This window comes from Hyperolius riggenbachi, chromosome 1 (genome assembly GCF_040937935.1).
Source record: "Hyperolius riggenbachi isolate aHypRig1 chromosome 1, aHypRig1.pri, whole genome shotgun sequence".
NCBI classification, from domain to species: Eukaryota; Metazoa; Chordata; class Amphibia; order Anura; family Hyperoliidae; genus Hyperolius; species Hyperolius riggenbachi.
The window spans coordinates 455,484,145-455,507,727 of record NC_090646.1 but is presented as its reverse complement, the minus strand read 5'-3'; the positions used below and the strand labels follow the sequence as shown (position 1 = coordinate 455,507,727).

The 23,583-nt window shown below is 45.9% G+C and overlaps 1 protein-coding gene across 1 annotated transcript; it reads left to right on the top strand.

Moving 5' to 3' along the window:
- Window positions 1-298: 298 nt before the first annotated feature.
- Window positions 299-1,228, top strand: LOC137525152 (olfactory receptor 6M1-like). The gene has a single exon (XM_068246066.1). The coding sequence runs from the start codon at window positions 299-301 to the stop codon at window positions 1,226-1,228; it is 930 nt and encodes a 309-aa protein (XP_068102167.1).
- The last annotated feature ends 22,355 nt before the right edge of the window (window positions 1,229-23,583 follow it).

Here is a 23,583-nt window from a genome sequence, read left to right as displayed (position 1 = left end):
TAGTTTAGATGTGCTAAGGGGGTTTTCACAGGCATGCTAACAGTTAGCACCGCTTTGTGAATCAAGCCCATTAAGTTTTATTAAAATTTTAAATACAAGAAAATAGTATTAATCATGCGATGCTAATAATTATGTGATATTTAGTGTTATTCCTTGTACCTAATATTTCTTCATAATCAATCAACAACAAAAATGAAATTAATAAATTGTATTAGAAATAATACGTTTGTATCAACATGCGTATTTAATAGACTTCATTGATGAGCAAAAAATATACTTTTTATAGAATTTCTTCAGAATGGAGAACTATCAGAATATGTCCATTAATACATCACATTTTTATTTGTTGGGCTTCCCTGTGTATCAGCCATGGCACTGGATTCTGTTTGGAATAATTATGATCATGTACTTTTTATCCCTTGTTGGAAATATCATCATAATATTTATGGTCTACACTAACAGTCATCTCAGCAGTCCAATGTATTTCTTTATTGCCAACCTTTCACTTATTGAAATTTTATACACATCTGTGACAATTCCTAAGCTTTTAGATGTTCTGATTGCAAAGAATAAATATATCTCATTTGATGGCTGCATTGCCCAGTTCTACTTTTTCTTCTGCTTAGGGTCCACAGAATGTTTCCTTTTAGCTGTTATGTCTTATGACCGCTTTACTGCAATCTGCAAACCTTTGCTTTACAACATCATTATGAATTGGCCTGTATGTCATTATCTAGTTGTGGCTTGTTGGTTGGGAGGATTTTTACCAAATTTGATAGCCACGTTCATAATTGCCAACTTACAGTTCTGTGGTCAAGATATTCAGCATTTCTTTTGTGACCTGTTCCCCCTTTTGCAGCTGTCATGCTATGATACAAGCAAACTGCAAACTTTAAATTTTTTCACGGCTTCTGCTATTGTTTTATTGTCTTTCTTTCTGACGCTCTGGACTTATATCCGTATTATAATGGCAATATTAAAAATTCCATCCATGACTGGTAAATTTAAAGCCTTTTCTACTTGTGCCTCTCATCTTACTGTTGTTGTCATATCTTTTGGGTCAGTGGGTTTCGTTTATTTAAGACCAAAGGTTAATGCAGACTTTGATCTAAACAAAGCTTTGTCTGTGTTTTATATTGTAGTGACACCTGTGATAAATCCTCTTATTTATAGTTTTCGTAACAAAGATGTCAAGATGGTATTAAAGAAAATCATTTGTAGACAATAATAAGAGAAAAAACAATATAAGTGTCTTATAAACAACCATTTCCCATTATATTATGATTTCTTGCATATTTTTTCTCAGTGAGAAACACTTTCTAGTGAAAGTGTTAGGAGACAGCAGAGGTGCATACACTGTTCAATTTCCTGGTATCTACCTGACATTACAACACTTATCTGAACCTGAAGGAGACTAAATATATAATATAACTTTTATTAGAATCAATTAAAAGCAGGAGTGTAGCTGCTGCTTATTGGAAATGACTTGGACAAGGAGCCGGGGTACATGTACATGCATAGATCTGGAAAGCCTATATATATCTTGCAGTAAGGCATACAGACATTAACCCTCAACTACACGATAACAATTACTGTTGACTACATAACTTATGTCTTATAAACAGCCATTTCCCATTATATTATGATCTAAATGTGCCATAAATTCATGTTTTATTATTAATATTATGTATTTATTTAGTACCAATATTATCAGCAGCACTTCACAGATCAATTCAAACAAAGCAAGAGATGGCTAAGTAATGCCTTGCAAACTGTTTACTCAAGCTATAGAGCCATACGAGTGGAGTATATTACTCATAGTGGTTAGTAGAGTTAAGAACACAGAGATCTAGCAGAAATCTGAATTACAGCTTTGCATTGAAATTTTGCAATTTCAGAATAAGAATATTTTATGTTACTATGTTACCAAGCACGTCATGCCCGGAATTGGGCTTGGCATACACAGGGCTAAATATAGCAAAACAAATACAGCAATTTCAACAAAGACAATTAAACAAATTAACACATTTGCCTCAATTGTACAAAGTGCAATCAAGTTCTGTCAAGTCCAGCTTACAGAGGAAGAGTGATCAACGAAGGTGTGTGAAGAGAGTTCATAGAGCTCAGAGAGGTGACAGCTGAGGGGCAAAAGCTGTTCCTGTGCCTTGAGGTCCTGGTGGTGATTGACCTAAACCTCCAGCCTGAAGGAACACGACTGAAGAAGTGGAAGCCTCTATATGAGGGGTGGGTGGTGATCCTAAATGCTCTGGAACACAAGCTGGAGTTGTAGAGGAGGTTCAGAAGGCAGAGTGGTTTCCTATTGATCCTTTCCACTGATTTGATGACCCTCTGTAGTCTGTGTCTGTCTCTGGTGGAGGAATCAGTGAACCAGACCAGGATGGACAAGCAGAGGATAGATTTGATTGTGGCGGAGTAGAAACTAGTCAGAGTTGAAAGTCAGTATTCATGGAATTCTGATGCATAAAGATGTGGAAAAATTATGTGAAATGATGTGTTGATTACAGAAAGGGCTTGATTCACAAAAGCGTGATAACTGCTAACACGGCAGTTATCACGCTATCTGCTGCGCGCGAAAGTTTGCGTACGTAAAGGATTACATTAACGTGTAAACTAAGGTTTGCGCATGATCACGTGCGCGTTTCACGCTCGCAAACCTTTGTTTACACGCGAACCTTTACACGCACAAACATTTGCACCCAGCAGATCGTGTGATAACTGCTAGCAAGAACAGCTTGATTTAGCACAAAATTTTAAAATTTAACATTTTGAACAGATCGAAATGCACCATAAGCTATGTTTTCCTATGTTGTTGTCACTTACAGTAGGTAGTAAAAATCTCTTGCCTCTTACTTGCAAACTATTTTGGCAGTCAAACTGATCAACTGCAGGTCAGCAAGTGCTTTTGTAAATAAGGAGATAACTGAGAATCTCCCATTAGGAGACGGACTAGTCCTAAACCTGTCAGATTGGTCACATTTCACTGCTTACTGTAAGTAGAATTGGGCCGAACCTCCGATTTTAGGTTCGCGAACCGGGTTCGCGAACTTCCGCGGAACGTTTGGTTCGCGGAAAAGTTCGCGAACCGCAATAGACTTCAATGGGGAGGCGAACTTTGGAAAAAAAATTCTGCTGGCCACAAAAGTGATGGAAAAGATGTTTCAAGGGGTCTAACACCAGGAGGGGGGCATGGCGGAGTGGGATACACGCCAAAAGTCCCCGGGAAAAATCTGGATTTGACGCAAAGCAGCGTTTTAAGGGCAGAAATCACATTGAATGCTAAATGACAGGCCTAAAGTGCTTTAAAACATCTTGCATATGTATACATCAATCAGGTAGTGTAATTAAGGTACTGCTTCACACTGACACACCAAACTCACCGTGTAACGCACCGAAAACAGCTGTTTGTGTAGTGACGGCCGTGCTGGACTGGTGCGCACCATGGCGAGAGTGCAGGTTTTGGTGGCTTTACAGCCCATATGGTCGCCTGGCTGATGTAGCTGAATGACAGAACAGTGACTGTCCAGCTGATCAAATTTGGTCTGACCACAATGAAGCAACGACCTTATTATCTTTTGTGTGCCCCCCGAGACACTCATCTAGGCACCGGTCATTGCTTCATTGTGATACGCAAGCCCCTTCACCACGGCAAGGTAATGATCACGAAGGGGAATGGGCGCATGTACATGCCTTTTCTTTTGTTGTTGCAGCTGCCCGCAGTGCAGCCAGAAGAATTAGGCAGTCATGTACACGCACCAGAAAAATTATTACAGCGGCCGCTGCTAGCAGCGGCCTAAAAAATTCAGCAATCCGCCTGGAGTCCCGGACCCTGTTGGTGGTGGCGGAGAAGGTAGTCAAGCAGCCTGCAGGCAGACATGCTGTGTGGAGGGACTGGGAGCCAGTGGTGCTCAAATACCCCTTTTCAAAATTCGAGTTAGGTCGAATTCGAATAGTAAATTATTCGAGGTCAGTCGAATATTCGAGTCGAATCATTTTTACTATTCGATTCGACCTCGGAATTCGAGCTCACTATTCGAGTCGGTATTCGAGCTCATTATTCGAGCTGACTATTCGAAATGGCCTTAAATAGCTTCCAACACTTGTTTTGAGGGTGAATGATGCAAGAAACCTCTTTTTTTCCAAGTAACAACAGCAAGTGATTATGTGGGGATATTCCTTTAAAAAAAAAAGTTGAAAAGAGAAGTTGTGTCCAGAAATTTGTTCAGTACTGTATATACTTCTTCTTCTTCTTCTTTATCTTCTATATCTTCTTCTTCTTCTTCTTCTATATCTTCTTCTTCTATATCTTCTTCTTCTATATCTTCTTCTATATCTTCTTCTTCTTTTATATTGTCTTCTTCTTCTTCTTCATCTTCTTCATCTTCTTCATCATCATCTTCTTCTTCTTCATCTTCTTTTTCTTCATCTTCTTCATCTTCTTCATCTTCTTCTTCATCTTCTTCATCTTCTTCTTCATCTTCTTCATCTTCTTCATCTTCTTCTTCTTCATCTTCTTCATCTTCTTCATCTTCATCTTCTTCATCTTCTTCTTCTTCTTCTTCATCTTCTTCTTCTTCATCTTCTTCATCTTCTTCATCTTCTTCTTCATCTTCTTCATCTTCTTCTTCATCTTCATCTTCTTCTTCTTCTTCTTCTTCATCTTCTTCTTCTTCTTCATCATCTTCTTCTTCTTCATCTTCTTCATCTTCATCTTCTTCATCTTCTTCATCTTCTTCTTCTTCATCATATTCATCTTCTTCTTCTTCATCTTCTTCTTCTTCATCTTCTTCTTCTTCATCTTCTTCATCTTCATCTTCTTCATCTTCTCCTTCTTCTTCTTCTTCTTCTTCTTCTTCATCTTCTTCATCTTCTTCTTCTTCATCTTCTTCATCTTCTTCTATATCGTCTTCTTCTTCACTTATTTCTCTTTTCAAATTTTTTTTTTAAAGAAATGCAGCTATTTTTGAGCGTAACAAATAGCTGGTGGCGCACGCATGTTGGAAGCGCCATTGTATGTGCTCCCTGGCAGTGGAAACACACAGACAGCAGGAGGTAAATTCAGCAGCAGGAGGAGGAGGATGAGTGTGTGGCAGCAGGCAGTCAATGAGGCAGGCAGCGTGACATAATAGCCCTGGTACCTAGCGGTGATACCAGGGCTGTAAATAAACACAGCAGGCAGGAGGTCCCAGACAGCGGTCGTGCAGCCCACATTGTGTCCAATACACAACTGGGACAACACAGTTTTCAACCCGGGCACCTCAGAAAAATTAAACCTTTTTTTTTTTTTGGTTTTTTTTGTTTTGTTTTTACAACAAATTACACAGATATAGCTATTTTTTGACGTAATAGCTGGTGGCAGAGTGGCAGCAGAAGGTAAATCTGTGTACCCTGGCAGTGGGAAACACAGACAGACAGCAGCAGCAGCAGGAGGAATGGAGGAGTAATTATGTATGCAGCTATTGTTTGACGTAATAGCTGGTGGCAGAGTGGCAGCAGAAGGTAAATCTGTGTACCCTGGCAGTGGGAAACACAGACAGACAGCAGCAGCAGCAGGAGGAATGGAGGAGTAATGTGAGCAGCTATTGTTTGACGTAATAGCTGGTGGCAGAGTGGCAGCAGAAGCTAATTCTGTGTACCCTGGCAGTGGGAAACACAGACAGACAGCAGCATCAGCAGGAGGAATGGAGGAGTAGTGTGAGTGTGGCAGCAGGTAGGCAGCGTGACATAATAGCCCTGGTACCTAGCGGTGATACCAGGCCGTAAATGAACACAACAGGAGGTCCCAGACAGCGGTCGTGCAGCCCACATCGTGTCCAATACACAACTGGGACAACACAGTTTTCAACCCGGGCACCTCAGAAAAATTAAACCTTTTTTTTTTGGTTTTTTTTGTTTTGTTTTTACAACCAATTACACAGATATAGCTATTTTTTGACGTAATAGCTGGTGGCAGAGTGGCAGCAGATGGTAAATCTGTGTACCCTGGCAGTGGGAAACACAGACAGACAGCAGCAGCAGCAGGAGGAATGGAGGAGTAATCATGTGTGCAGCTATTGTTTGACGTAATAGCTGGTGGCAGACTGGCAGCAGAAGGTAATTCTGTGTACCCTGGCAGTGGGAAACACAGACAGACAGCAGCAGCAGGAGGAATGGAGGAGTAGTGTGAGTGTGGCAGCAGGCAGGCAGCGTGACATAATAGCCCTGGTACCTAGCGGTGATACCAGGCCGTAAATGAACACAACAGGAGGTCCCAGACAGCGGTCATGCAGCCCACATCGTGTCCAATACACAACTGGGAAAACACAGTTTTCAACCCGGGCACCTCAGAAAAATTAAACCTTTTTTTTTTTTAATGGTTTTTTGGTTTTGTTTTTACAACAAATTACACAGATATAGCTATTTTTTGACGTAATAGCTGGTGGCAGAGTGGCAGCAGAAGGTAAATCTGTGTACCCTGGCAGTGGGAAACACAGACAGACAGCAGCAGCAGCAGGAGGAATGGAGGAGTAATTATGTGTGCAGCTATTGTTTGACGTAATAGCTGGTGGCAGAGTGGCAGCAGAAGGTAAATCTGTGTACCCTGGCAGTGGGAAACACAGACAGACAGCAGCAGCAGCAGGAGGAATGGAGGAGTAATGTGAGCAGCTATTGTTTGACGTAATAGCTGGTGGCAGAGTGGCAGCAGAAGCTAATTCTGTGTACCCTGGCAGTGGGAAACACAGACAGACAGCAGCATCAGCAGGAGGAATGGAGGAGTAGTGTGAGTGTGGCAGCAGGTAGGCAGCGTGACATAATAGCCCTGGTACCTAGCGGTGATACCAGGCCGTAAATGAACACAACAGGAGGTCCCAGACAGCGGTCGTGCAGCCCACATCGTGTCCAATACACAACTGGGACAACACAGTTTTCAACCCGGGCACCTCAGAAAAATTAAACCTTTTTTTTTTTTTGGTTTTTTTTGTTTTGTTTTTACAACCAATTACACAGATATAGCTATTTTTTGACGTAATAGCTGGTGGCAGAGTGGCAGCAGATGGTAAATCTGTGTACCCTGGCAGTGGGAAACACAAACAGACAGCAGCAGCAGCAGGAGGAATGGAGGAGTAATTATGTGTGCAGCTATTGTTTGACGTAATAGCTGGTGGCAGACTGGCAGCAGAAGGTAATTATGTGTACCCTGGCAGTGGGAAACACAGAGAGACAGCAGCAGCAGGAGGAATGGAGGAGTAGTGTGAGTGTGGCAGCAGGCAGGCAGCGTGACATAATAGCCCTGGTACCTAGCGGTGATACCAGGCCGTAAATGAACACAACAGGAGGTCCCAGACAGCGGTCGTGCAGCCCACATCGTGTCCAATACACAACTGGGAAAACACAGTTTTCAACCCGGGCACCTCAGAAAAATTAAACCTTTTTTTTTTTTTAATGGTTTTTTGGTTTTGTTTGTAAAACAAATTACACAGATATATAGCTATTGTTTGACGTAATAGCTGGTGGCAGAGTGGCAGCAGAAGGTAAATCTGTGTACCCTGGCAGTGGGAAACACAGACAGACAGCAGAAGGGCAGTACACAGCAGCCCACTGTAGGTGTAAAATGTGTGGCTGCAGGCGACGTAATAGTCAAAGTGAACCAGGCTGGCTTAGTGAGCAGGAGCCAGGAGGTGGTAAAGGGTGGTAAGGCACATTAACGATGGTTCTTAGCCAGTTCATGTCCCCCTCTCATCGACAACAGGGGCCAGGAACTCGCCTTCCACCCACGCCTGGTTCATCTTGAGAAACGTCAGTCTGTCCACAGACTTGTGAGACAGACGTGAGCGTTTCTCGGTGACCACACCACCAGCTGCACTGAAGCAGCGCTCGGACAGCACGCTGGAAGGGGGGCAGGACAGCACTTCCAGGGCGTACTGCGCCAGCTCGCTCCAGATCTCCAGGCGCTTGACCCAATACTCCATGGGATCAACAGGGGCATCGCTGTCAAGCCCGCTGTAGGACTCCATGTAGTCAGCCACCATGCGGGTCAGGCGCTGGCTGTGACCGGTGGAGGATGCTGCTGCATGCACCTCCTCTCTAGTCACTGCTGCCGGAGCCTCTAGAGTCCTGTAGAGCTCATGGCTGAGAGACAGCAGGTCTGTGGGGCGCTTGCTGCTGGATGCAGGCACCTGCTGCTGCCTCTGTGCTGGCTGCTGGACAGTGGGGGTGGAAGGCTGGGGGAAGGCTTCCTCCAAGCGCTCAACAAGGGCCTGCTGCAAGCTCCTTATTTGTTGCGCTGGGTCTCCTCCTGCAGGCGGCAGGAACTGGCTCAACTTCCCCTTGAGGCGTGGGTCCAACATCATGCTGATCCAGATGTCCTCCCTCTGCTTCATCTGGATCACCCTGGGGTCTCTGCGCAGGCACGTCAGCATGTGCGCTGCCATTGGGAAGAGGCGGGCCACGTCTGCTGGCACATCGACGGCAGTGCTGCTGTCCTCATCCTCCTCCTCTGCCCCGTCAGCCTCATCCTCTCTCCACCCCCGCACCAACTCAGCTGCACTGTGCTGCTCCCCCTCATCACCAGCAAGGTCAGGGACCTCCACCAAGTCCTCCTCCTCCTCCCCCTCAGAGGTGGACTGTGCAGCTGCTTGCCGCTCCTGCTGGTCCAAGGCTGCCGCTCCCTGTTCCAGCAAAGCATCGAGGGCCCTGTTCAGCAGACAAACCAGGGGCACCCACTCGCAGACCATAGCATGGTCCCTGCTCACCATGTTAGTGGCCTGCAGAAAGGGAGCCAGCACTAAGCACACCTGCTGCATGTTGCTGGTCTTGTCCCTTCTCTGAGCGGCGGAAACAGTGGCCAGGGCAAGGTACTGGTTGAGAGCGTGCTTCTGTTTAACCAGACGCTCCAACATCGCCAGGGTGGAGTTCCAGCGAGTCGGAACGTCAAGGATCAGCCGATGGCGTGGCAGATCCAGCTCCTTTTGCACGTCTTCCAGGCTCGCACAGGCTGCAGCCGAGCGCCGGAAGTGACGCACAACGTTCCTTGCCGTTTCCAGCAGTTCGCCCATCCCCTGGTAGGTGCGCAAGAACTTCTGCACCACCAGGTTCAGCACGTGGGCAAGACAGGGGATGTGGGTCAGGTTTCCCCTGTCTATTGCGGCAACCAGATTGGCCCCATTGTCGGCCACCACCTCTCCGACTCTGAGGCCTCTGGGGGTCAGCCAAATCCTCTCCTGCTCCTGGAGTTTGGCCAACACATGGGTTGCCGTCAGCTTGGTCTTCCCAAGGCTGACCAAGTGCAGCAGCGCTTGGCAGTGGCGGGCCTTCACGCTGCTGCTGAGGCGGGGGGTTTGGCCAGGTGTGCCGGAGGATGGCAGAGGATCGGAGGAACCTGCTGCAGTTCCCCTGACCCTGCGGGGTGGCACCACCCACTGTGTTGCTGCTGCTGCTGTGCCCGCTGCTGCTCTCCCATCCTCACCCCCTTCCGCCAAGCTGACCCAGTGGACAGTGAAGGACAGGTAGCGGCCTGTCCCGAAGCAGCTGCTCCAGGAGTCCATGGTGACGTGGACCCTTTCACCAACCGCGTGCTCCAGCCCTCGCTCCACATTGGCCATCACAAAGCAGTGCAGTGCAGGAATGGCCTTGCGGGAGAAAAAGTGTCTGCTGGGGAGCTGCCAGTCTGGGGCTGCGCAAGCAAGCAGCGCACGAATGTCGCTCCCCTCCTGCACGAGCGTGTACGGCAGGAGTTGGGAGCACATGGCCCGTGCCAGCAAGCCGTTCAGCTGCCGCACGCGACGGCTGCTGGGAGGCAGAGCCCTAACCACCCCCTGGAAGGACTCGCTCAAAAAGCTCTGGCGTGGCCTTTTGCTGGCACGGGAATCAGCAGACACAGCGGAGGAGGCCACTGAGGACTGGCTGCCAGAACAGGCCTCAGTGTCGGCGGCAGGAGTTGCAGAGGGGGGAGGAGCAGTGCGTTTCCGCACTCCTGCTGGTGCTGCTGGAGGAGCAGGAGGGCGGGTGGCTGCTGTTGCTGCTGCTGCTGCTGAAGGCTGTGCAGTGATGGGTGTGGTGCCACTGCCAGCACCAGATGCCTTCAGCCTCTGGAACTCCTCATGCTGGTGGAAATGTTTCACAGCAAGGTGGTTGATGAGCGAGCTGGTGCTGAACTTTAAGGGGTCTGCACCTCTGCTCAACTTCCGCTGACAGTGGTTGCAAGTGGCGTACTTGCTGTACACAGTGGGCATGGTGAAATATCGCCAGATTGGTGACAGAAACATCCCCCTACGGCATGGAAGCGCTGCTGCCTGTCTCCCTGTGGTGGTTGGGGGGGGGGGGCTTGGGGGGCTTGGGTGCGGCTGGTGGTGGTACTGGCAGATGCTGCTGCTGCTACTGCTGAGCCTGAGACACCAGCAGGCTGTGAGACCTGCCTACTGCTGCCAATGCTTACAATGATGCGCCTCCTTGCAAGGCCCACAAGAGCATCCTCCTCCTCCTCCTCAGAGCTGCTGAGGACGACATCCCCTGGAGGTGGTGGCACCCAGTCTCTGTCTGTCACCGGGTCATCATCATCCTCCCCCTCCTGAAACATGTCCTGCTGGGATGATGACCCCCCAAACTCCTCTCCTGATGCATGGATGGGCTGCTTGACTGTCGCCACAGTCTTGCTGTCCAATCCCTCATCCCCCAAAGTGCCCATCAGCATCTCCTCCTCAAAATCGCCAACAACAGCAGACAATACCCTGATGGTGCCTGGGGTAAAAATACTGCTGAGTGACAGGTCGCCAACTTGTGATGGTGAACTGGCCTCCTCCCCAGACCCTGCTGGGCGGCTGCTGCGAACAGGGGTGGTGGTGGTGGTGGTGGTGAGGGTGGAGGCCTCGGATGCAGAGCTGATGGCGGGCTGCTCATCCTCCGTCATGAGTTGCACCACAGTGTCTGCATGCTTTTCCTCAATGGGACGTTTCCGACCCGGCTGGAGGAAAATCGGAGCAGGTGCTACACGCTGCTGCTGCTGTGTCTCTGCAGCGTGAGTTGCAGATGCTCCTGCTGGGCGGCGCCCAAGGCGTCCACGGCCAGTGGCTATGGGAGGAATGTTAGCCACTGACGCTGCTGCTGCTGCTGCGGAACTGTGCATGGTGGCGCGGCCGCGGCCTGCCACAATGCTGCTCCCTCTCCTCCTGATTCCCTTGCTGCCCTTCCCCTTGCCCAAACCGCGCTGGCTGCCACTTCCAGACATCTTCGATGTTTTGGGCGTATAGATAAAAGTTTTTTAAAAGGGCGGGTGAAAAGTGGGGTACTTTAATGGAGTGGGTTGGTGGGTGAGGTGACTGAGTGAGTGTCACTAGTACAGTAAGTAAGTAGTAACAGTCAGGAAGTACAACTAGCAGTTACAATAATCAGTAGTAATCACAGGTAAATTTAGTGTGTGTACACTACAGACAGTGAGTGCACGCACGCGCAAACACGCGCAGGAGCTAGCCTATGAACAGTGACTGAGTGAGTGTCCCTAGTACAGTAAGTAAGTAAGTAGTAACAGTCAGTAAGTACAACTAACTAATTACAATAATCAATCAGTTATCAGAAGGAAATAGAGTGTGTGTACACAGACAGTGAGTGCACACACGCAGGAGCTAGTAGCCTATGAACAGTGACTGAGTGTCCTAGACTCCTAGTACAGTAAGAGTAAGTAGTAACAGTAAGTACAACTAACTAATTACAATAATCAATCAGTTATCAGAAGGAAATAGAGTGTGTGTAGTGTGTACACAGACAGTGAGTGCACACTCGCAGGAGCTAGTAGCCTATGAACAGTGACTGAGTGTCCTAGACTCCTAGTACAGTAAGTAGTAACAGTAAGTACAACTAACTAATTACAATAATCAATTACAATAATCAATCAGTTATCAGAAGGAAATAGAGTGTGTGTAGTGTGTGTACACAGACAGTGAGTGCACACACGCAGGAGCTAGTAGCCTATGAACAGTGACTGAGTGTCCTAGACTCCTAGTACAGTAAGAGTAAGTAGTAACAGTAAGTACAACTAACTAATTACAATAATGAATCAGTTATCAGAAGGAAATAGAGTGTGTGTAGTGTGTGTACACAGACAGTGAGTGCACACACGCAGGAGCTAGTAGACTATGAACAGTGACTGAGTGTCCTAGACTCCTAGTACAGTAAGAGTAAGTAGTAACAGTAAGTACAACTAACTAATTACAATAAGCAATCAGTTATCAGAAGGAAATAGAGTGTGTGTAGTGTGTGTACACAGACAGTGAGTGCACACACGCAGGAGCTAGTAGCCTATGAACAGTGACTAAGTGTCCTAGACTCCTAGTACAGTAAGTAGTAACAGTAAGTACAACTAACTAATTACAATAATCAATTACAATAATCAATCAGTTATCAGAAGGAAATAGAGTGTGTGTAGTGTGTACACAGAAAGTGAGTGCACACACGCAGGAGCTAGTAGCCTATGAACAGTGACTGAGTGTCCTAGACTCCTAGTACAGTAAGAGTAAGTAGTAACAGTAAGTACAAACAACTAACTAATTACAATAATGAATCAGTTATCAGAAGGAAATAGAGTGTGTGTAGTGTGTGTACACAGACAGTGAGTGCACACACGCAGGAGCTAGTAGACTATGAACAGTGACTGAGTGTCCTAGACTCCTAGTACAGTAAGAGTAAGTAGTAACAGTAAGTACAACTAACTAATTACAATAAGCAATCAGTTATCAGAAGGAAATAGAGTGTGTGTAGTGTGTGTACACAGACAGTGAGTGCACACACGCAGGAGCTAGTAGCCTATGAACAGTGACTGAGTGTCCTAGACTCCTAGTACAGTAAGTAGTAACAGTAAGTACAACTAACTAATTACAATAATCAATTACAATAATCAATCAGTTATCAGAAGGAAATAGAGTGTGTGTAGTGTGTACACAGAAAGTGAGTGCACACACGCAGGAGCTAGTAGCCTATGAACAGTGACTGAGTGTCCTAGACTCCTAGTACAGTAAGAGTAAGTAGTAACAGTAAGTATAAACAACTAACTAATTACAATAATCAATCAGTTATCAGAAGGAAATAGAGTGTGTGTAGTGTGTGTACACAGACAGTGAGTGCACACACGCAGGAGCTAGTAGACTATGAACAGTGACTGAGTGTCCTAGACTCCTAGTACAGTAAGAGTAAGTAGTAACAGTAAGTACAACTAACTAATTACAATAAGCAATCAGTTATCAGAAGGAAATAGAGTGTGTGTAGTGTGTGTACACAGACAGTGAGTGCACACACGCAGGAGCTAGTAGCCTATGAACAGTGACTGAGTGTCCTAGACTCCTAGTACAGTAAGAGTAAGTAGTAACAGTAAGTACAAACAACTAACTAATTACAATAATCAATCAGTTATCAGAAGGAAATAGAGTGTGTGTAGTGTGTACACAGACAGTGAGTGCACACACGCAGGAGCTAGTAGCCTATGAACAGTGACTGAGTGTCCTAGACTCCTAGTACAGTAAGTAGTAACAGTAAGTACAACTAACTAATTACAATAATCAATCAGTTATCAGAAGGAAATAGAGTGTGTGTAGTGTGTACACAGACAGTGAGTGCACACACGCAGGAGCTAGTAGCCTATGAACAGTGACTGAGTGTCCTAGACTCCTAGTACAGTAAGTAGTAACAGTAAGTACAACTAACTAATTACAATAATCAATTACAATAATCAATCAGTTATCAGAAGGAAATAGAGTGTGTGTAGTGTGTACACAGAAAGTGAGTGCACACACGCAGGAGCAGCTAGTAGCCTATGAACAGTGACAGTGAGTGTCCTAGTACAGTTACAGTATATAACTACAATACTAATACAATCAGTAGTAAAGGACAGCAGAAATACTGGTATAGGATAGAGAGAAATAAACAGAGGACAGGAGGACAGCTGCCCACACAGGCAAGGCCCTGAGGCCTAAAGCTGTAAGCCTGCAGCAGCTGGCCTGTCTCTATGTAACACAAAAGCTACTAACTAAAATACAATGTCTAACTAACTAACAACAATATAGGTGTGTATAGGAGGTGTATGTGAGCAAAAACGCTAGGTAAATGACCACAATAGAGCTCTTGCTAAGCCAAAGCACAAAGGAGCAACTCTCTCTCGGTACAAGTCTCAGGCAAGCACGGAGAAACGGAACATGGCGGCCGCTATTTATAGGGTAGGGGCTGGCCAGGGTCCCCCTCTGTGATTGGCTGCCGTCAGAGGGCCTGGGAGCCCTCTGATTGGCTCTAAGGACATCAATCTGGGCTATGACGCTATTCGAGCTCGGTACCGAGCTCGAATAGCGCCGTTTGCTCGAATAGCTCGAATAGTGAATGGGCTATTCGAGTGTACTCGAATAGCCCATTCGAATAGCTACAGCTATTCGGAGCTCGAATACCGAGCTCGAATAGCTGGAAAAGAGCTCGAATATTCGAGCTACTCGAATATTCGAGCTCTGCTGAGCACCACTGCTGGGAGCGACTTAGTCTTCTTGGGGCAGGCCAGGCAGCCAGTCACACGGCGTGCAGGCAGAGATGCTGTGTGTGTGGGGACTGACTTAGTCTTGGGGCGGGCAGCAGCCCTCCGGAATCCATGCCTCATTCATTTTGATAAAGGTGAGGTACTTAACACTTTTGTGACTTAAGCGACTTCTCTTCTCAGTGACAATGCCTCCAGCTGCGCTGAAGGTCCTTTCTGACAGGACGCTTGCGGCAGGGCAGGAGAGAAGTTGGATGGCAAATTGGGACAGCTCTGGCCACAGGTCAAGCCTGCGCACCCAGTAGTTCAAGGGTTCCTCATCGCTGTTCACAGCAGTGTCTACATCCACACTTAAGGCCAGTTAGTCGGCTACCTGCCGTTCCAGGCGTTGGTGGAGGGTGGATCCGGAAGGGCTACAGTGAGGCGTTGGACTAAAGAACGTCCGCATGTCCGACATCGGGTATGCACGGAGTGGTATATCCCACTGCGTGCACTAACGTAGGTAGGTGGGTTCACTTAACTGCACAGGTTTGCGCACTGATGCGGTGGGTTCATTGAACAGAACAAGTATACAGTGGCGGGTTCACTGAACACAACAGGTATGCAGTGGCGGGTTCACTGAACAGGTATACAGTGGCAGGTTCACTGAACAGAACAGGTATGCCGTGGCGGGTTCACTGAACACAACAGGTATGCAGTGGTGGGTTCACTGAACAGGTATGCAGTGGTGGGTTCACAGAACAGGTATGCAGTGGTGGGTTCACAGAACAGGTATGCAGTGGCAGGTTCACTGAACAGGTATGCAGTGGTGGGTTCACTGAACAGGTATGCAGTGGTGGGTTCACTGAACAGGTATGCAGTGGCGGGTTCACAGAACACGTATGCAGTGGCAGGTTCACTGAACACAACAGGTATGCAGTGGCGGGTTCACTGAACAGGTATACAGTGGCGGGTCCACTGAACAGAACAGGTATGCAGTGGCGGGTTCACTGAACACAACAGGTATGCAGTGGTGGGTTCACTGAACAGGTATGCAGTGGTGGGTTCACAGAACAGGTATGCAGTGGTGGGTTCACAGAACAGGTATGCAGTGGCAGGTTCACTGAACAGGTATGCAGTGGTGGGTTCACTGAACAGGTATGCTGTGGTGGGTTCAATGAACAGGTATGCAGTGGTGGGTTCACAGAACAGGTATGCAGTGATGGGTTCACAGAACAGGTATGCAGTGGCAGGTTCACTGAACAGGTATGCAGTGGTGGGTTCACTGAACAGGTATGCAGTGGTGGGTTCAATGAACAGGTATGCAGTGGTGGGTTCACAGTACAGGTATGCAGTGGTGGGTTCACAGAAAAGGTATGCAGCCAGGAACAAGCTAAGCCTAACTAATCTTTCCCTATGAGAGACAGTCTGCAGCAGCTCGCCCTACTCTCACTAATGCAGGCACACGAGTGACCGTAATGGCCACCGCTGCCTGCCTTATATAAGGGGGGTGGGGCTCCAGGGGCTAGTGTAGCCTAATTGGCTACACTGGGCCTGCTGACTGTGATGTAGAGGGTCAAAGTTGACCCTCCATGGTGCATTATGGGGCGAACCGAACTTCCGCAAACGTTCGCCTGCGGGATGCGAACGCGAACCACGGAAGTTCGCATGGAACCGTTCGCAGGCGAACCGTTCGGCCCAACTCTAACTGTAAGTCACAACAACATAGGAAAAAAAATAATTTATAGTGCATTTAACATATACAGTATATAAATGTTAAGACCATATAGTTTGGAGTTCAAAGGTTGTTCTTTTCTCCATATTTCTGATATGGCATTTCCAAACTTAATGTTTTGATCAGGGAAAATGGCTATAAGAAAATGGTTATCTGACATTAAAGATTTATTTTGAATGTGTAACACTAAATTATTGGTAACAGATTGTCGGTGGCTTTTAGTTATAGGGATTGGGAAGCTCTTGATTTTTTTCCTCTTTCCAGTGCATCATATATGTCTGCAAAATTGCATGGGCACTGGTACTTGATGCTTTGTGTCTGTATTTCTATCTACTTCCCCCCTCCCACCAATTCAGTGTAAAAGAATGGGGTTTGAAAGCACACATTAAAGTATTTTGTTTTTCTAAGTGAAGAAAGTAGGAACCGCCCCTTAGGGCTCTTTCACACCAGAGTCCTTTTCTGTGGTGTAACGCAAAGGCAGTTCTTTGCGTTAACCAAGGTAAAATCAAAGTCCATAGACTTTCATTTTACCTTTTACACACGATGCTGCGTTTCGGTGCATTGCGATTTGACGCACCCGGGAGCGTTGATCCGCCGGGAGCCAGTGTTTTCCGTCGGGTTCAATTAATAGCTACTGCCGCTGATTGCATGCACCGCAAATTCCCGACGACATGCCACAGGGCATATAATGCGTGCAGGAAATGGCTCCAGCACGCGTTCATAGATGTGAAAGAGGCCTTAATCACACCCTGTTTTTTTTTTAAATTCACAACTTAACCCCCTTGGCGGTATGAAAAATACCGCCAGGGGGCAGCGCAGCAGTTTTTTTTTTATTTTTTTTTTTAAATCACGTAGCGAGCCGAGGGCTCGCTACATGATAGCCGCTGCTCAGCGGCATCCCTCCAGCCCCGCCGATCGCCTCCGGCGATAGGCGATCAGGAAATCCCGTTCAAAGAACGGGATTTCCTGGAGGGCTTCCCCCGTCGCCATGGCGACGGGGCGGAATGACGTCATTGGGAGACCCGATCCACCCCTTGGCGCTGCCTGGCACTGATTGGCCAGGCAGCGCAGGGGTCTGGGGGGGGGGGGCGCGCGACGCACCGGATAGCGGCGATCGGGCGCGCGGCGGCGGCGATCGGGGTGCTGGCGCAGCTAGCAAAGTGCTAGCTGCGTCCAGCAAAAAAAAAAATTATGTAAATCGGCCCAGCAGGGCCTGAGCGGCACCCTCCGGCGGCTTACCCCGTGTCACACACGGGGTTACCGCTAAGGAGGTTAATGCTGGATTTCATTGAAGAACTGCAATTAAAAAACCTCTGCTCTCAAAGACAAATGTTTCAAAGTGTGTAGAGTGGTGTGGAAACCATCAGAATTGGTCCCTTGAGCAGTGGAAAAATGTTATTTTCTCTGATGAATCATCATTTACCTTATTTCTGACCTCCAGCCGAGTGTATGTTTAGAGACAGCCGAAAGAAGCATTTCCTCCAGACTGCCTTCTCCCAACCGTAAAACCATGGCGGGGATTCTGTGATGATCTGGGGTGTGATTTCTTGGAAATCTGCCGGGCCAATGGTTTCCCTTCAGGGAAGAATTAACAACTGATACTATATAGGAATTTTGGGCGACCAAGTTCATCCTATGGTTCAAGAACTGTTTCCGGAGGGGAATGCCATCTTTCAAGATGATAATTCCCCAATCCATACAGCTAGAATTGTTAAAGAATGGCACGAGTAACATTCTAATGAAGTTGAGCATCTCATCTGGCCACCACAATCCCCAGACCTCAACATTATTGAGCATTTATGGTCGTTATTAGAGATTCATGTAAGAAGTCGATTTCCACCGCCATCGTCTCTAAAAGAACTGGAGGGTGTTTTAACTGAAGAATGGGCTATAATTCCTTTGGAAACAATTCACAATTAGTATGAATCAATACCTCGGAGAATTGAGGCTGTAATTGCCGCAAAAGGTGAACCTACACCATATTAAAATATATTTTGTTGATTTTCAAGGCGTGTCCATTATTTTGTCCAACCCCTGTACTAAGGTATACATGAATGATATAATTTTAATAAGGATATTTGAATGCCCCTTTGAAGGCACAACATACACTGTAATCAAAGTACCATAGTTTGTCGAAACAATTACTAGGTGAGAACTACAGGTGGAAAAATATTTTTGTCTCCCAGTGGAAGAAGGGATTTTCAGTATTGTAATAATTATGCAGACATAAGTTCCAAAAAATAAATATGAAAGGAAAGAGCGTGACTGAGGATGTAAAAATAAATGTTTCTAACTTGACAAAATAAGTATCAGAACAAGAAATATTAAAGATAGGAGCAAAGTGACAGAAGATATGGTCAGTCACATGTGGGCCACAAAAGTCAAGTTGACAAACTAAAATGAGAGTTGTAAGCATTGAGGAGAATCTTCCAAGCCAACAACAAATAGCCAGCTTTCGGCACATTTCAAAGTCCATGAGGGCACTATAATGTAGTGGGTCACAAATGGCCAGGTATCGGGTCACAAATGGCCAGCTGTTAACAGAAAGCATTCTGTAGCTGCTAGGGACCCACATACGTAAAACTGTGTGAAGCGGTCCCTGAGAGAATTCCTATTTCCCTCCCTCTGACCACATGATCTCAGATGATGAAAGATTACTAAGAAAAAAGTACATTGGATAGTGAGGAATACTTCTAGTGACAACCAAGCAAGTAAACTAACCAGGAGATTCCTAGTCACCATAAAAACATACAGTAGATGGAAAGGAAGAGAATGAAAAAAATATTTTGCATCCTTGAAGAATCTGAAGTCCTTTTATCCACACTGTTATTGAGGAACCAGTTGAAAATATCATTGACTGTGGAAAAGTAAAGGTTAAAAACACCATAGGTTTATAGGTTTTATGACCATCGACTGTAGTATACTAAAAAAACATCCTTGTTCTCATATGTGTTACAATTAATATCTTTTTTCTTTACTATTCAAAAAGAGAAATTACTTTACAGCTAATTCCTGCTCATACACACCCTTCCTCTCCATAGAGAACACAATTTCTCAAGTCAAATACGCACACTATTTTAAAATAAAAGGCCACGAGGAGATGGGCACAGCCATGCATGCAGCATCTATTTCTCCCTTATACTGTTTGCATTTGCATTATCTCTGCTTCTTCCTCTTTGCCTGCCTTACATTTTTTTAGATAGTACAGGGGATGCCTACACTTTACTGGAAACATTGACTAAGTAGGGAGGGGGCAATGAGATGCTTCTTGGTAAAAAAGAGGTGGGGAAAACTACCACCGTGGCTGTGGATGTAGGCGATGGGGAAGGTTCATGGTGGCATCTAGGTGGCATCCATGATGTAGGGGGGCTTTGGAAGACAGGGATGGCAAAGCTTCCCCTTTTCCCCAGAGCCCTTGTCCAATCCATGGACAAGGGACCCATCCCCACCTCCAGTACCAAGGAGGAAGTGGGGTAACTACCCCAGGCCTGTGGATGTAGGCAATGGGGAAGGTTCATGGTGGCATCTATGAATGCACTTTAACAAGGGGGCCTCCAGATCCCTGCAAAGTGAGAGCAAATAATCTTATCTTTTATATCTTATCTTTTATGTATAACACAACCATAGCTTGCAGTGGGAGCAGTATAAAATTGCAAGACAGCATTTTAGGGAAGCCTCCTTCTCTGTTCCTCCTCCCTCTCAACCCTTTGAAACAAAGCTGCAGGAATGAGTAACACCTGTTAAACACCTATTTTTAAAACTGTCTCTGACTGCTAATACTATTTATTCTTCTGACTAGTGATGGGCTCACGGGTAGAAAAGTAAGCGAATCCGTGATTTTAATGAGGCTTAATTACCTCAGGTGTGTGCATTGGGGACAGGGGGTTAATTAGCCAAATGTCCAAGCGCTTCTATGCGTATCATGCTCGCACGCGTCCATGGGGATGTGCTGCATGACTCAATACCGTGCACTTTCTCCTTCGGCCGGAAGTGCAAAGTATTGAGTAGTGGGACGCGTGTGATACATGTAGAAGTGCCCGAACATCTGGGTAATTAATCCCCTGTCCCCCATGCGCACACCTGAGGCAATTAAGCCTCATTAGAATCACAGATTCGGCTACTTTTCTACCCATGAGCCCATCACTACTTCTGACAGCCAAAAGTTAGAAGTGCGTAACAGTCAGAGAAGCTCATAGACACGTTTTTTAGCTTCTACCCTCTTCTCTATCTCAGCCGTTAAGTCTTGTGTGCCCTTGTCAATACATTTAACCATCGATCATAAAGGTGTTAGAAATCACAAAGTTCCCAGACTTTTATACTGTATTTTGATTCTGTTGGGGCCAAATGGCCATCTATGTGCACTGCAGGAGTTATCCTAGTTCCCCCAGAAGACTTATTTGCGAAAGGCTCATTAAAACCATGTTGCTGCACCCCCAAACTAAGTAACATAATTCTATTCACTTCACACTTCTTCTGTGATGGCACCTTGAGCCCTGTTAGTCTGTTGCACTGACATAATTCTTCCCCTCTACACTACAATGAGAAAACACGAACCTTAGGGAAAAATCTACAAACATCAAATTTGCAGGGTATGTGGAGGGGGATAGTGACTACAAGAGGAATTTTTTTTTTCAAAAAGACCTTATAGTTTTTGAGAAAATCGATTTTAAATTTCTCCTTCTGACCGTGGGAAAATTAAACGCCTGCCGACTTAAGTGGTTAATGACAAACAGTGGTGCTCAGCAAGATTTCGGATATCCGAACTTTTTCCACTATCCGAACTTTGAATAGCAATTCGGATATTTTTTTAAAATCCAAATAGACTAACCGAGCAAACTCGGATTTCCCATTTAAAAATCTGAAATCCGGGCGGATAGTTAGTTCAGATATCCGAGTAGAAGTCAAAATCACCTTCAATGGCAAAAATCCCTGAGAGAGAAAGAGAGAGAGACACCTCTGAAAAGGGCTTTTGCCATTTCAAGAGACTTTTGGAAGCATTTCCAGGTCACTTCCGGTTTTCTATCCGGATATCCGAATCCGGCCGGTTATTGGGTTCAGATATCCGAGTTTACTCGGATATCAAAAAGTTTGGATTCGGATATCCGATTCGGATCCGGATATCTGGGTATCCGGAACCGAATCAATTCGGATTTTAAAAAGTGGTATCTGAGCACCCCTGATGACAAAGCCCCCTTAAATGCCAGAAACACCAAATTTGGAGATTACATGGAGGAAGACAGTGACTACAAGAGCAAAACATTTTTTAAAAAAGATCTTATACTTTTTGAGAAAATCAGTTTTAAAATAAAGGAAAAAGTATACTTTTAAATGCTGTAAATGACAGTTCTAGTGAAACAAAACCCGCCGACTTTAGAGGTTAATAGCAAAGCCCCCTCACATGGTAGAAACATCAAATTTTCAGGATATGTTAAAAATGTAGTGGGAAAAAATATTATTTTTCTATTTTTTTACTTTTTTTTGTAATGTGCTGAGTGTGGGAAATCTTTAAAAGAAAATGGCATGGGATCCCCACTACCCAGCATATGTAACCCCTTGTCCCCATGCAGGCTGGGATAGCTTTGCACCCTGAGCTATACCAGCCCACATGGCCCATGGTATGGGGGGGGGGGGCTCTGGGGGAGAGAGGGGCAGCCAAGCCTTCCCCTTTCCCCCAAGCCCTGTTTTATCCATGGACAAGGGGCTCTTCCCCACCTCCGGTGCCCCAGGAGGAGGTGGGGTGGTGACTCCCGGGGCGGGCCATGGTGGCATCTGGGAGTCCGCTTTAAGAAGGGGACCCTAAATGCCCGCCCCCCTCCCAGGAGAAATTAGTATAGGGGTACAAAGTACCCCTTACCCATTTCCATAAGGGGTTAAATGAAATAAAAACACAACGATGAAAAAAGTCCTTTATTGATCTTAATTAACCAGAAATACTTACCTTTAAGAAAATGTTCCCTCACCAATATCCTCAGTAAAGGCCCCACACCAATATCCTCTCATCTTGCGACCTTGAAGATCTCCGCTGACCCGTGCAACCGCCGCCACACATCGCCGGTCCCCCACACAGCTCTAGATATACTTAGTATAGCTCGAGCCAAAAGCATCTTTGAATTTTGGCTCCAAGGCTCCCCATTGGTCTATTAACAGGCCAGTGGGGATCAGAAGGATGCTTTTGGCTCTAGCTATACTAAGTATAGCAGAGCTGCATCGCTCTCTGCCCTCTGTGCTCCCGGCTCACAGTACATGTTGGTACTCATGGTGCCCTCAATGAACTGTAGTTTTCCAATGCTGGCAGCACTCATGTAACCCCAAATTATGACAATCCCACCACCATGCTTGACTATAGGCAAGACACACTAATCTTTGCACTCCGCATTTGGTTGTCACCACACACTTGACAACATTTGAACCAAATAATTATATCTTGGACTCGTCAGACCACAGGTCATAGTTCCAGTAATCCATGTCCTTAATCTGCTAATGTACTTGTGTTCAGCTGACTGTTTGCACAATTTATTCTGCATCATCCTTAGAAGAGGCTTCCTTCTGGGAAGACAGCCATGCAGATCAATTTGATACAGTGTGCGGTATATGGTCTGACCACTGGCAGGCTGACCTCCCCCACCTCTTACACCCCTGCAGCAATGCTGCCAGCACCTATATGTCTATTTGTGAAAGACAACCACTGGATATAATGCTGAGTACTTGCACTCATCTTCCTCGGTCAACCATTGTGAAGCCTGTTCTGAGGTATACCTATCTCATTAAACTGCTGTATGGTGTTGGCCACCATGCTGCAGCTCAGTTTTAAGGTGCTTGCAATCTTTTTTGTAGCCCAGGTAATTTTTATGTAGAGCAACCACTCTTTTTTTAAGATTCTCAGATAGTTCTATGCCATAAGGTAAAATGTTGAACACCCAGTGACATGCTCCCCATTCACACCTTGTAACACTAATGAGTCGCACAACCCATGGAGGGAAAATGTCTAACTGGGCACAAATGTTGACATTCTTCACTTAGGGATGTACTCACTTTTGTTGCCAGCAGTTTAGACATTAATGGCTGTAAATTGAGTTAATTTGATGGGACAGTAACTTTACACTGCTATACAAGCTGTACATGACTGCTTTATTGTATCAAAGTGTCATATCTTTAGTGTTTGCCCCATCATGAACAGATATAATACAATATTTACAAAAAATGTTGTGAGAGGCGTGGCTTCCATTTAAACAATAAGGCAAGCCAGAAAACCCTTGGCTGATGTTATTGCTCTTTTGACAGTGGGGCTCCTCACCCCCTTCCCAGAATAGAACAAGCAGCTAAGCGAAGTGCAAGCTGCATTTACACACCTGCAGCAAGGAATTCTTGTAAT

Bases quoted from the DNA above. Each gene is read 5' to 3' on its own strand.
- LOC137525152 (XM_068246066.1), top strand. From the start codon at position 299: ATGGAGAACTATCAGAATATGTCCATTAATACATCACATTTTTATTTG.